At 56.6% G+C, this 13,715-nt stretch overlaps 4 protein-coding genes across 7 annotated transcripts; 1 reads left to right on the top strand and 3 right to left on the bottom strand.

Annotated features, from left to right (window-relative positions):
* Positions 1–348: 348 nt before the first annotated feature.
* PV09_05867 lies at positions 349–3,872 on the bottom strand. Of its 3 annotated transcripts, none has more exons than XM_016359428.1 (4): positions 3,132–3,872; positions 2,274–2,915; positions 914–2,133; positions 349–824 (listed from the first exon to the last, which is right to left on the bottom strand). In XM_016359428.1, the coding sequence occupies exons 2-4, from the start codon at positions 2,782–2,784 to the stop codon at positions 783–785; spliced, it is 1,773 nt and encodes a 590-aa protein (XP_016212677.1). In that variant the 5' UTR covers positions 2,785–2,915; positions 3,132–3,872; the 3' UTR covers positions 349–782. The 3 variants fall into 3 exon arrangements, with proteins under 3 accessions (XP_016212677.1, XP_016212676.1, XP_016212675.1); XM_016359427.1 differs by having other exon boundaries at positions 914–2,184; XM_016359426.1 differs by having other exon boundaries at positions 914–2,184; positions 2,970–3,872.
* Positions 3,873–5,604: 1,732 nt separating this feature from the next.
* PV09_05868 lies at positions 5,605–8,213 on the top strand. 2 transcript variants are annotated; one of them, XM_016359430.1, is made up of 2 exons: positions 5,605–8,121; positions 8,190–8,213. In XM_016359430.1, exon 1 carries the CDS (start codon positions 6,133–6,135, stop codon positions 7,795–7,797), a length of 1,665 nt encoding a protein of 554 aa, XP_016212679.1. In that variant the 5' UTR covers positions 5,605–6,132; the 3' UTR covers positions 7,798–8,121; positions 8,190–8,213. The 2 variants fall into 2 exon arrangements, with proteins under 2 accessions (XP_016212679.1, XP_016212678.1); XM_016359429.1 differs by lacking the exon at positions 8,190–8,213 and having other exon boundaries at positions 5,605–5,830; positions 5,996–8,146.
* A 3-nt stretch (positions 8,214–8,216) lies between these two features.
* Positions 8,217–11,466, bottom strand: PV09_05869 (uncharacterized protein). Its single transcript, XM_016359431.1, has one exon. The coding sequence runs from the start codon at positions 10,941–10,943 to the stop codon at positions 9,042–9,044; it is 1,902 nt and encodes a 633-aa protein (XP_016212680.1). The 5' UTR covers positions 10,944–11,466; the 3' UTR covers positions 8,217–9,041.
* Positions 11,467–11,700: 234 nt separating this feature from the next.
* PV09_05870 (uncharacterized protein) lies at positions 11,701–13,558 on the bottom strand. Its single transcript, XM_016359432.1, has one exon. The coding sequence runs from the start codon at positions 13,522–13,524 to the stop codon at positions 12,577–12,579; it is 948 nt and encodes a 315-aa protein (XP_016212681.1). The 5' UTR covers positions 13,525–13,558; the 3' UTR covers positions 11,701–12,576.
* Positions 13,559–13,715: the final 157 nt, after the last annotated feature.

Consider the following 13,715-nt stretch of genomic DNA (forward strand, 5'->3'; position numbering starts at 1 on the left):
GACGAGGCGTGACTGACGGAAAAGAATAAAAAAAAAAAAGTCACAGACGATCCTCGGCAGTCCAGCCCCTTCTCTTTTACTATTAGCTGGCATTTTTTTTTCGCAAATCGTCGAAACACGCTTCGCTCCTGACTGCTCCGTGGTGTGTCGAATGAAAACTGACCACACCCATACCTTGGACAACGTCGCTTATCTGAAGAGATGAGCTTCCTTACTTTCGATTGAATATGGCTCAAGATACGGTAGGCCGAGCCTGAGCTGTAGTTGCGGGATGACATTATTGACTGCAATGAAGTGCCAATAGAAGTACCGATCAGGGCAAGGCGGGAGCCGGACCTCAAAGATGGGCGACATCTGATGATGCAGCAGACACGGCTGTAAATACACATGCGAGTACACTAGAGGCTACTCCCTAAACACGAGAAGAACGACGCCATGCCCATGCAGCCTTGCCACAAATGCGGAGGTAGAGAGCAAGAGATGAAGGAGAGAAAAGAAATATAGAAATTGAGATACTAAGACCAATCATTTAGCTTTGATCGATCTGATAAAACGTCAGCGACTCCTCATAGTGTCCCATTACAGATCTAGCATTCTTTGCTCGTGACATTACTTTCCACGAGCGTGTTCCTATTTGATGCGACAGCAAGGCTTTGCTTGCTGTCGAGCCCAGTCCGTGATCGTATTCGCATGAGGGTTTCACATCCATCAGCCAGAGCACATACACAGACGATTACAGCTCCCCTCTATCGACATAGGCGATCAGGGGTTTGGGAAGCAATTCAAGTTCCGTTCGGATGACTTTCCTTGACCTGCTCGAAAACCTAGGTTCGCGATACGTGTCAGTAACTCATGAAACAGGAAGACAGGCCCCCCAAAAAATAAAAAAAAAAAAATTGCTATGTAAGCGTACCTTCAACATCTTCCTTCTAGCACCTAAGGCATTTACACCTCGTTTCTCCAAAGCCTCGTCGTCCAGCTCGATCAGCTCCTGCCACTTCAAATCCTTTAGATTTTCAGTGTACTTGTGCAGGCGCAGGCTCCTCAGCCACGCAGGTATATCCTTCAGCAGCTGGAGATCTGTAGGGTCCTCTGGCGGCTTGCTGCTGCCACGTCGACCCCTCGGGGAACGTCCACGCTGCGCATCGCCGTGGTCGCTTAGGTAACCCTCGCCGCCCTGTACACCACCAAACTGATTCAGATTGATGGCATTCATGCCTGCGAGCAGCGCAGCATTGTTATCGTACGCGGACAAGAAACCATTCTGCTGCAAGCTAGGCAGAGCAAGGCCAGGCATGGGGTTCATAATGACGCCCGGTGAATTAGGCCGCGATCGTCGTCCATTGATAGCTGCCATCTGCTGCGCTTGAAGCGCAGCCAGCTGCTGAGGTGTAAGCTGCTGCGTCTGTCCGAGCTCATTGGTCATCAGGAAGTTTGCGTTGGGGAGGCCTGGTGAGGCTGGCGCACCGTTGCCTTTGCCTTCGCTGGACCGTTCACGGCGGTACTTGCGCACGTCATCGAACTGGATGCGGTTGTTCACCGTGGAGAGCGCTGCAAGCTTCATGGCTGTAGCATTGGCGAGATCTGTTTGGGCCTGCTGGTTCGGGAAGCTGCCTACCATAGGCGTATTCAAAGCAGATGCCCAATTACCAATCGGTGTAAGAACAGGCAAACCAGCGGCCATTGTCTGTGGGGCCTCAAGCGTGGTGCTCTGGATATTAGTGTCGCTAGAGAGGCCGAGCGGGCGTGGTGAACGTAGACCTGCTGAAGGCGGCGGTTGCGTGAACTGACCCATGGGCTGCTGCTGTTGGCCAGACGAAGACTTCGGACGGGCGATGGGTGGCTGCTGTGCGTCTGCAGTGCGTGTGACGAACGGTGAGGATGGCGCCTGAGACGCTTTCTCCTCGGGCGCGGAGATGCTTGGGGCCACGAGGGATGATCGGTCGCCGATCATGCTGTTACGAGTTGAAGGGGGTGCCATGCCGGTTTCCTGGGTGAAGCGTTCCTTCTGCTTGGCAATAGCAGCCGCTGCATCCGGGAACATGGAGTTGATGACGGCAGGATCAAGCTGTGAGAGACGCTTGGCACCTGGTGAAGGAGGCGGACGTGCGATGCCGAGCGAATTGCGAGAACCTTCAGGAGTTAGCCTGTTCATTGCTTGATCAAACTTGGCGGACATGGGGTCTAAGAGCCGCGGTCAGTGACCGTTCGAATCTTGGTACGGAACGAAGAACGGTGCACGTCCAATGCGGATTGAGTGTATGTGTGCTCACCTTTTTGCCCGAACGCTGATGGCGAGAGGATGCTCGACATGGGGTGATTCTTAGCCATCTCCTGGAGGACCTGGATGAAGAAGCGAATCTGCACTTGAGTAGTCTGTTGGAGCAGTGCGTACAAGGCAGAGGTGCGCTCAGCCTCGCTCAGGACACGGAACCACTGCTCGATGGCGCTAAGCTCGTCCTTGAAGTCCTGGTCCAAAGTGGCGGTGGCCATCTCCTCGAGCGTGGCCTCGTACTGATCGATGTCGGCAAGCCACTGCTGCGTCGCCTGATCCATCTCGTCGGCGGCGCCGGAGCCCTGGCCAGCCTTAGCCTGATTGAAGAGCACTTCGGAGGCGGGGCGAATGTTGCGACCGGATAGAGGAGTCGCGGAATAGGCCCCCATGTCGGCAGACGCGCGCAGGTGATGTCCGGCACCGATCTGGCGGGAAGAGGGGGGACGCAGGGTACTGGAAGACTCGACAGGAGTGCTGTTGCGGTTGCCCGGAGTGTTCAAGGAGGCCATGATGAAGGACGGGAACGAACGATGGATTAATTACTGGTCGTTTCCTTGATATAACCTGCCGGAGGGCTACAAGGATGTAACTTGGCGGGGGAGGAGCGAAGGTCCGTGTTACGGCAAAATGTAGGCAGATTCTGCAGAGAAGGTTGTTAGCTTGAAAATTGCCTAAGCCAGGCGTGTGAGGGCACCGTGCAGTGGGCGAGCAGCTTCGGAGTAGACTGCAGGCCAAACAGCGAATTGAGCGGGAGACAATGGAGGGAAAACACGCGTGCCGTGGCCACTGTGCACACAAGCGATGCGAGGATGGAGGAGTCGATGATAGGTGAAAGGGAGAGATGGGAAGGACGCACAATAGCAATGGTTGGCGAAGAAGAAGACTCCTGCAGACCTGCTGACCTCAAAGGAGCTTTTGCGAGCCGATCGAAAAGCAGGAGACTTTTTAACACATCAAGAATGGTAATGGATGCCAGAACGTGTGTACGTGTGCGCGCGTGTTGTGTGTGTTGAGAGGGCAGTGAGGTAGAGAGGACGAGTGGACTGAAGGTGGAGGACGGGCTTCGTGGTTCGTGAAAGAGAACAACGACGCCGAGAAGCAGTGAAGAGGATGCTTGCGTGCGTGTGCTCGGTGAATGAGTGCGTGTACGTGTGCGCGCAAGAGCACAGGTGTTTGAATGTGTATGCGTGTAAGTTCGAAGAGTGTGTGGGCTGCGTGATTTCGGCGAGGCCGGACTAGCTTTTCGATGAGAGGTCGCCGGCACAGATCCGAAACTGATGGAGGTGGATTGTGACGGCGCTCTAGACTGTTTGTGGCGATGGGAGGATCCGTTCACGCACAACGGCCTGTGATCGACTGACTTGGGAATGACAGCGGCGGGGAGTACAACGACGACGAAGGCGATGACGAGGAGACACAATGACTGAGCGAAACGATGAATCACTGTGCGGTGATTTTGTGTGAGAATGTGTGCAGGCGAGAACAAACAAGGTGACGAGGGCGAGGAAGAGATGAAGAAACAAGAATAGAACAGGGCGAAGAATCAAGTTACGGCGGTATGATGAAGAAGCTGAGTGGCCGTGCGAGTCGAGCCGAGACGGGACACACCAGCAACCAGCCAGCGATGAGAGCCGCAAGCAGAGGCTCGACGGTGGACGGTTCTTAAGGGGGGGGGGGCGGCAGTTCTGCGGGGGTCTCGAGGGGCCCTCCAGGGGCGTCTCTAGGGAGGGGTCCAAGGGGTAGGGCCCGCTCACGTACGCTGACTTCGGCTGACCTTTGTCGCGGTCCTTTGCCGCTGATTGACGGGAGGCCTGACAGTGGATCTCGGCCGCTGATGGTGGAGCGATCGTGCCACGCGTAAGGGCGCACAAAACAAAGGCTGGCGTTTCCTCTGTGTCTCTCAGCGCGAAGCCGCTTATTTTTCCTTCGCAAGCAAGGACAGACGGCGCTGGGCGAGGATGCGAGCAGTGAATATGCTCACCGTGTTTCATGGTGCTAAGCATCGGATGGATACACCACGTGCTGGGTGTTGGACGTGGACACATAACGCCCCGAACTGCGCAAGACGACGCGAGTGGGTCACAAAGTGCACGCTCGGAAACGGCAAACGCGCAACGCCAAACACTGTGTCGATGCAACAAAAATTGTCGTGAAAGGGCATCGAGTGAGAATGACAAGCGAAATTGGCCCATCGGCCCTGATCAATCGTGTCCGTACAAACACCCTCAGACGCAGAAACAGTCGCCCTTGTTAGTGCCTGTTGCGCGAGGGGTTCCTCTTCCGCCGTCCCAAGACACCGCGCAGCACGGCATCCTGTCGCGGAGCTGCAGAGTGCAAACGATGGGGTGAAATGGAATCTCTGTTTGCAAGACGGGCGCGATAAACCATGCTCCAACACGCAGATGAGCTATGGCGCCATCGTGCCTCACATTATGAATCAGTTTCGCCTCTTCCCCGTCGTGGCCCGAACGTACACAGGCAAACCTTGGGTCAGGGCATGCCGCCCTCCTCCTCTGGCAACGATCACAGAGGGCCGGCCGACCCGTTGGACGAGGCTGAATCTCACGTGGCAGCCCCAGAACCGATCTGGCGTTTCACGCGAGCATTCCGAATGCAGATTGCGGTGTGGAGAGGGTTGGCAAGCTGTGCGCTTGGCTGGCAATGCAGATCTAGCAGTGGCGAGCGAAGAGACCGTCTAGTGTGCGCCAGAGAGACTGCAAGGGGATGTGAGTGCAGGCTTCGCGGGCGCGCAGTGGCGAGAGCCTGTGCAAGTGCGTTGGCGCTCACGACTGCGACCTGGATGGCCGCACATAGACGAGACAGCTGTTCCACCGCGCGCCGGACGGTGCTGTTGCGCTGCGTTCCAGAGCCCACGACCAGCGCCTACTGCACTGTGCTACAGCGGGCGAGGCCCAGTGGCCGGCGTCTGTCGCTGCCCGCCCGTCCTCGGCGGCGCCTGGGTGCGTCCCCTCCGCTGCCAGCAGCCTCAGCCAGTAGCAACGGCCCGGTCATCACACTGCACAGCCATCTCGTGCTTTGTCTCCCTTTGCCACGCTTCGCCGCTCTCCGTGCCCTTTCCAAGCACTCCGCTCGTCGAACCCGCGATGCCCGTTCGTCTGGCACACGCCATTGTCAACGGCGCTTCTGAGGCGCATCCGATCGAGCAGAACCAGCTGCCCAAGTTTAGTCGAGCTTGATCGAGCAAATCGGCGCTGGCGTCTTACAGCGGACCGCAGCTGTTGGTCCGCCTGAATCACGAGCGTCTCTGCTCCAAGTGACCGTCAAGCACGCTGGTCTGAACAGCCAACCGTGGGCTTCTTTCGCGCCGACCCCCGCGCGTTTCCGTGCCACACTCGCGACACCTCCCATCTTTTGCTTCCTCTTCTTCGTCTTTGCGTGTCGTCAACCTGTGAAAGAGACGATCATTCTTCCCCTAAAGCCATGGAAGCACGTCGTCCGTCGTCGTCATGAGCTCATCGTCTTCCTTCAGCTCAAATCCCTTCCGCCGATCCGTCCACAGCTCGGCGTACTCCCATGCGGAATCGAGATCCGATGGTATATAGTCACCCTTCTGTCTATGTATATATATACAAGCATGATACGTCAATTATTTTTTTTTGTTTTTCCCTTCTGTCCATACCACAAAGGCTCTGCACGGCTACCAGTCCGCCTCTTTATTGGCAGCAGGTGTAATCTAGCAGTGGTAACCGTTCCAAATAGCTCCAGCGTCAACTTCAGAAGACAACAATGGTTCCGCCCCGCGCACGAAGAAACAGGTGCGCATAAGCTCGCCGCCGAGATCCCCGAGACCCTTACATGACGGCGGTGCCCTCTTAGCTGCCCATGGCGTACCGGCTATGTACGATGACAGCTCTGCCCACCCATCAATGCGTCACTCGCCCATTCGCAGCACCCACGGTCACACGAGCAGCAGCAGCGGAGACGACGACTCGAACAGCGACGAGGCCATTCACGGCCATGAGACGATGACGGCCACAGACTCCGCCGAAGCCTACACGACAGCTACCCGGCCTAGGCCCCCGAATAACCCCTTTAGTAGGACGCTGGCCGACGTGGACGAGACGCTTGTCCAACCTGCAACCTACCCTGAGAAACGGCCCAGCCCGGACGCTGCGGATTCGAGTTACACAGCCGGTCAGACGTCCCCGAGAGCTGCTATGGACGTTGATGCCTTCAAAAATCTGCTCATGACGGGCAAGCCTCCTCGCCCGCTTCCGTCGACCCCCGCGGCAGATCCGCCTGCTCAGCAACAGCGAGTGCTGCGGCGTGCGCCTGCTAACACTACGACCGCTACCTCGACAACGTTTGCGCTGGCCGACAGCAGCAGCGGCACTGATACATCTTCCGTAAGCAGGCAGTCTTTAGTCGACCCCATGGCTGGAGAGACACCGCGGACAAGTTATGAGAGGTCGATATCGGATGAGGAAGAGGACAATGTGCTTCCACCGCAGAGGACTGCAAGCAAGCGCGTCAAGCCGCCGCCACTGCCACGCCATAAGCATGGCAAGTCCGTCACGACTGCAGGCCCGCAAATAGTGCCCTTTGACGCTTTCTCGGGCGCAGCTCCAGAGGAAGAATCTGTCAAAAGTCCCGAGGAAGACAGGCATCCTCGTTCATCGGCAGAATTGAAAAGACCTCTGCCACCCATTCCCCAGCCAGCTGCACGCTCCGACATTGCACACGCGGCAATGATATCCTCGCGCGAGCCGAGAGAACAAAAGGATGTTGTGGAGCTATCATCGCAGCCGAAGAAGCCACCTCCGCCACCGCTTGCCCGGCGATCGTCGCAACGAGCACCCACCACGCCTGCAGGCCGATCAAGAAGCGGTACGGCGTCATCGCGGCCCTCGTTGATGGAAGACAACGTGAGCATTGCGGAGAGCACAGGCTCCTCGACACGTGTGGCGCCGCCGCCCCCTCCCGCTCGAAGAAGTGGACACGCTGCGCCGGCTGCTACGAGCGACGAAGGTTCGACTTCGAGCGTTAATCCATCGCCCAGTCTCAAATCACCGCCGCTACCTCCTGCGCGCAACCGCGCGTCCTCGACACAGTCCGCAACTTCCACACTATCCAACATGAATGTGACATCACCCTCTACCAGCACTACCAGCAGCGCTGCAGGAGCCATGTCACCGCCACAGTCCGACAGCGCCGTCGGCGGGAGCGGCGGCACTCTTCCGCCCCGCCCTCCGCCCCGACGCACGTCTTCCCGCTCCTCAACCGAAATCGTCAGCTCGCCCCGGCGCACGAGTAGCGAAATCGTCCGGTCCAGTTTCGACAGTGAGCGTCGTCCCTCGATGTCGAACTCCGTGCGTAGGGTACCCATCGTTGAGGAGGACAGCATGCCGGACGGCGTGGCGTCGACGATGAAGTCGGCCAGAGACATCCTTGCAGATATGGATGAATTCCAAAAGGAGATCGACGCCCTGCTTGCAAGGGAGGATCTCACCCGCCGGAAGGGCAGCGCAGGCAGCGCAAGTTTGTCCCGCCCGGCGGGCTAATCAATGCCATCTACGACCTGTTATGTGGGATGCGTTTGCATCGAGGGGGCGGCTGGAATAAGCGGCCCCGCCTGTACTGAAACGCCCTGGGGTCAAAAATTGGTCGGGCATTGTTGTACCGTCGTCACGACGGTGTCTTTCCGTAAGCAGTGAACACAGATGCTGTATGACGATGTGCGCGCTGGGCGCCGACGGGCAAACACGAGCACAAGAGACGAATAGGGGACTCGTACACGCAGGTATCGCGATACTTTTTCTTTTTTTTTTTTTTTAGACATGTGGAAACACTTCTCACCAAGTATATGTGAACAATAGTAGCATCATGTACATTTTCCCCCCCCCCCCCCCCCCCCTTTTTCCCTAAGTATCGGCTAAATCATCCATGCGGACAGTAAGGGAGGAGATGTGTTGAACTGTACACCTCTCTCGCGCGTTTAAAGCATAAGCTACGTGTGACTGCGTGCTGCGCGATGTTGGGGATGGGTGAGGAGCGTAGACAGACGAGCGGTGCAGTCGAACAAGGGACATGAGTGAGAAACAGAAAAGAAAGTTTGGACCAAGGTGCGACTTCTGACTCGCTAGAGGGGAATTGGGAAGAAAGGGCTGCGCACGGCGGCCGTCGTTACTATTCATAAGCGTTTGCATGCAAGAAAGAATAGCTGTCACTGAATGCCGCCGGATAACACAAAGACACACGTGCGCGCTCTCTCGAGTCTCTTTCTCTCAGACATAAGGTCTACTCACTCTCATACTTCTTACACTCAATCGAATCTCCTACTCTCTCGTCCTATCCTCCCATCTCGCCTCTCCCGCTGTCGCTGCTTCAAGACAATCACGCTCAAAACTTAACACAGCTCTATCACAGAAAAAGCAATCCACAAGTGTTCCGGAAGGGAAAAAAAAAATAGAGAAAGAAAATAAAGAACGCACGCACGAAACGCACGTACAAGCATACACGAACGAGAATGAGAGCGAGAGTGAGAATGAGTGAGTGAGAGTGAGAGAGACGAAAGCATGGATGAAAAGAAGGGAAAAAGGGGATTTGGAGAAGATGAGGAAGTGGTTAGGTTGAAAGGGGACAAAAAAAACATGGCGAACTCAAGAACAAATGCAGAACCAAGTCGAGTTCCCCTCTCCCCTCCCCAAAATGAGGACAAAAAAAGGAGAAAAGAGATGAGAATAAACACAAAAAATGAAAAAAAAAAGAACGCCAACGCTATGCCGTACATGTTTGTGATGTCCAATCAGCCGTAGTATGAAACCACACTTCGTGGGTGCACGCCGCTTCCGATCATGCTGGGCGTGATTCCTCGCACGGGCAGGCTCGTCACGCTGCCCGGTTTGGCGGCGACACCGGAGCCGGGGTGATGGAGAGCGGAGTGGCTGGAATGAAGCTGGTGGGTGGCGGCGAGCTTGTCCGGCGTGACGGTGCTGTCGGTGCCGGCCTCGGACGCGCGATGGCTCTTCTTCTTCTTGTGTTTCTTTTTCGGTTCCACGGCGAGCATGTCGCCGTCGTCGGCCGCGCCGCTGGTGCGCCTCGAGGCGTTGCTGTGGTGACTCCCGGACTCGGAGTGTCGCCGGTGCGAGCGTCTCGACGAGGATCCGACCTGCGACACGGAGTCGCTTGGCACGATAGTGTCGAGGTCGTCCGAGTCGTTGGCGGCCTCGCGGTCCGACGAGGAGGGGTACGTGTCCGGTATCACGCTGCGGCCAAGCACGGAAGTGCCCTTCGAGACGCGCGACGAGCGCGGTGAGCTCTTCTTGACAGGAACATCCCCGTCGGATTCGATGATGCGGTCGAGGTTGGACTGAGGAGGCGAGGGTGACTTTCCATGCGAACGCGGAGCCTCCTCGGTCCGGGACGAATGCTTCGAGGCGCTCGTGTGTTTTGAAGCGCTGCTGTGTTTGCTCGCGCTTGTCGAGCTCTTGGTCTTGGACACGTGGGACTTTGCGGAAACAGGACTCGATCCATATTCCACGGCGGGCATGTCCGTCGCCTTGCGGGATTGCTCCTCCGGAACGAAAGAAGAGATTATCGAGCTCCGGGCTTGGCTTTCAGGATAGGACTTCGTGCGCGCTGCCGACATCCGGCTCTTGCTCGCAATTGACTCGGCGGTGGGCTGTCCGCTGACCACCGTGGTGAAGGAGGGGTGCTGGTACACTGGTTCGTAGTAGTTGGAGGGAGGGGCAGAGGGAGGTGCTTCGATTGCGCGGACTGGTTGATGGCCGTGTGCGTACTCCATCTCGCTTGCATTCCTCACAGAGCGGACAGGCGACGAGTAAGTAGGCTTAGCGTCCAGCAAGTGCGGATGAGAGGCCTGTAAGGACTTTGTCGCACCTTTGGCAGCAAGATATGCGGCATGCTCGGCCTTGGCACTGTCCTCTTCACTTCTGCACATTGCATAAGCGACTGCCGCGCCAGCGGCGGCACCCAGGATCGTACCAACCAGAGTCTTGCGCGATATCGAGATGTTATCGTTCGAGCTCTGTGGTGTGAGTGTCGGCGTGGTGAAGCTCCTTGGGAGACTAGGCGCTTCTGAGATCGGTTTGGCTGATATCTTGGAAGCGTTGGATGCTGCAACGGTTGGCGCCTCGGAAGGCGCTTTTGTACTCCTAGGTGCAGCTGTATTTGCGGGCACCATCGCCTGCTTGGCCAGAGCCGTGGCAGCGGACGCGATACTCTCTACGGTGCTCTTGTTGTCGCTCAAGTTTGCTGCCACACCCTTGCGCCAGGTGAGCAGGCGACTCTTTCCTGTGTCAGATGCGGCATCGTTCGCAGCAGCACCTTCGTGGAAAACGACCTCAACACTGTTGCCGTCAAGATCAAGTACTGCAGCGTTAAAGCACTCTTCGCCGTCCGTCCGTGAGGCTGGAGAGCCATGGGGCCGCCCTCCCGCCTGGAGAGCATTCGCGTAAAACTCGCGGACTGCAACGCGGCTAGAAGCGGCGAAGGCTACATGCGCAGCGCCGGCTTTGATACCGGGAGTCTCTTGCGTGAGGAAGAAGTCGGCGTCGTTGACCCCAAGTCCGATCTGATTACCCCATTGCCCGAGAAACCTATAGCCCAGTGGCTGCAGTGCGGCGAGAAAGAATGAACATGAGGTGGGAAGATGCGAAACCGTGAGGCCGATATGCGACACTGGCATAGTGTGGGCTGTACTTCGGAGGTCGATCAGAGCGAAAGGAAGGGAAGGGCAAAGGATCGAAGGGATGACAGAGAGACGGAGTCCAGGTATCCTTGGAAAGAGAGGGTAATATAGACTCGGAAGAATTCGCCGGCAGCGAGACGACGACGACGTGCGACTGAAGCATTATGGAGAATAGAAGGGTCTTAATGAAGGCCAGCACACGACTGCATGACCGTCCGACGTTGGAGCCTCTGACCATGCAGGCTTGCCCACAGGCGCCAGCATTGAGGCAACCCGTCGCTTCTGTCATTCTGGCCGAGGATGGCGGTTTGACTCCTGGTCTCTTTCCGCCCTACTGAAGATTCAATGGCTGGTGGTGGTTCCGTTGCAAAGATCGCGTCTCAGCATGCCACGTTCAGCGGTCATGCATGCTAATGGTGCAACTAAGAATGGAGATTGGTGGTTGGCCGGCCCGCGAGGGAACGATCCGCTTGGGTCGTCCGGCCTGGGCAGAGCGACCAATGGGATGCGGCGCCTGGTGTGACAGCGAATTGTACAGAGGCGAAACGACCAGCCTTCAGAGTCGACCACCGCGGCATCCTCGTTAATGATTGCAGCGAAGCTCTTCTTTCTGTCCGAAGACCGTGACTGGACCCGCCCGCCAAGTTGCTCAAATCGGCGGTGACAGGTGGAAACCCGTCTTCCATCAACTTCGCTCCTGGGGAGTCGGTCTAAGTTGGTCCCAGCAGGCGTGACCGCTTGTTTCGCAACAGTAAACGATCGGCACGCACACGACTTCTCAGGACCCTCCGCGACACTGTTTGACCCGCAACGTTGGCAGATGACTGGAGACTTCTTTACCAGGAACTACACTGATGTACATACATATGCCATGTCGGTCTGAAGCTGGGGAGAGCGCTGGCCCCAAAGACTCCATGCAGGAACCGGTCGCTGTGCACAGTTACATTTCCATACCCGTCGTGGACGTGTGACTCTCATTTTGTCTAGTCTTTTTCTTCGTTGTTCTCCCAGATCGAGCTGATTGGGCGGGCTCGTCCTGCTTAGGTGATTGCAGTTCAAGTGTTTCGCACCGTCCGGCCAGAGTGTACCTTTCAGCTCTTGTCTGATATTTGTTGTCTGATAACGACAGATACGTCGCTGCATTGTCGTTCGCCGACGATGTATGCAAGGCTGATGCGTGCAACGATGTGGAATGCGGCAACTTCAAGTACGGACGAGGGCTCCCGATCCAGCGGGCCGCTGCACTGCGCTGCGCTGTTGCTGTGCGATAAACAGTTCCGTGCTTTTGAGCAATGATGGTGCTACATTCATCAACGTGTTCCCCCAACGGTGCGATGACTGTTCATCTCCAAGTTGTAATGGATGGTTCAGAGGGCACATGCAGCTGGTTTGTCATCCCACCAACACGCAAACTCATTGGAGTGCTATGACTGTTCTACGCGAGGCCTTTTCAAACGCTCCGCGACCATCAGACTTGAGCAGTACCACCGTCGCTTTCCAATCAACGTGTAGCACTTAACCTCTGGCAAACATATGCAGATTTAAGCTCGCGACGCCATCCCATGCAGATCATGCAGCAAGCCGAAAAGGCTCCTTACAAGTACAATAGCTTATCTTGACAACTGCCATGCTACCGATACCGTCGCCTGAGATCTTCGCCTGGACCTGTTTGTACATTAGCAGCAAGGTCAGGATTCAGTGCCAGCTTCCTCAACCCCTCATCAGCAAAGGCGTCGGGGTCTCGATCCCTCAAGAAATAGTCGATTCGTTGCTCTCTGTTCAAGCCCTGCTTGGCGCTATGAATACTGTTGATCTCGCTTTTGGCCCTTTTGCTTGCCTCATCGATCATGTACACGTAATTCTTGCTACTTTCGTGTGCTCGTGTCGCTTGGCCCACGCCGGCCAGGGCCGCGAGAAGCCCTACCAGCGAGATGAAGGCGGTATTCGACAAGAATATCGGCGCTTGAGGCTTCCGCGGCGGGTCGCCAGGCTTGGGCGGATTAAACTTGTCATACCAGTTCTCCCAATCCTCCCACGTAGCATTATGCATGCAGGCGTCCCTAGCCTCTCGGCTCATGTTAAAATCTGGCGGCGGAAATAGCGACTTCGCGCCCGCCCAACCAGCGCCATACAAATCATACGCCCTTCGCTTCTCTTTGTCTGACAGCAGCGCGTGCGCTGAGATGACGAGCCGATATCGTTCCAGGCGTACGGACTCGGGTATCGAGGCTGCGGGCGAAGATACATGATGATTGTGGCGATCAGGGTGATACACCTTCACCAGCTCATAAAACCGTGCCGACTTGACGTACTGCGCCTTCGGATCGATCTGGAAGATCTCGTATGGCGTCGGAACGGTTCGCGGAGGCTTCGCAGTCGGCCAGAAGTAAGGGTCGGTGCTCCGCGAAGACGCATCATTGCCATCGTGCGCCTGCGAGGGCGTGTTACGATGCGTAGCGTACCGACGTTGCGACGGCTGAGCCCGAGTGCATACCGAGTGCTGTGAGGAGCTGAGGCTATACTGGCTACATGCCGAGGCGCAGGATGGTATCAACAGAGCGGATTTCTTTATAGACATGGCGGCAAACGATTCAGTTTCTACATTGTTCGTGCAATGGAGGTCTGAAGGCCGCTTAAGAACATCGATGACGGAAGTGGGTCGCCGTGTCCGGCGATCACTTTTAGATCCCCGAAGCGTACTCGAGCACGACGACTCCCCGCTGTTCTCAGCGCACCGTCGGATGGAAAACCTCGTCTTGACTTTGTGAA

The sequence above is a fragment of the Verruconis gallopava genome, assembly GCF_000836295.1.
Source record: "Verruconis gallopava strain CBS 43764 unplaced genomic scaffold supercont1.19, whole genome shotgun sequence".
NCBI classification, from domain to species: Eukaryota; Fungi; Ascomycota; class Dothideomycetes; order Venturiales; family Sympoventuriaceae; genus Verruconis; species Verruconis gallopava.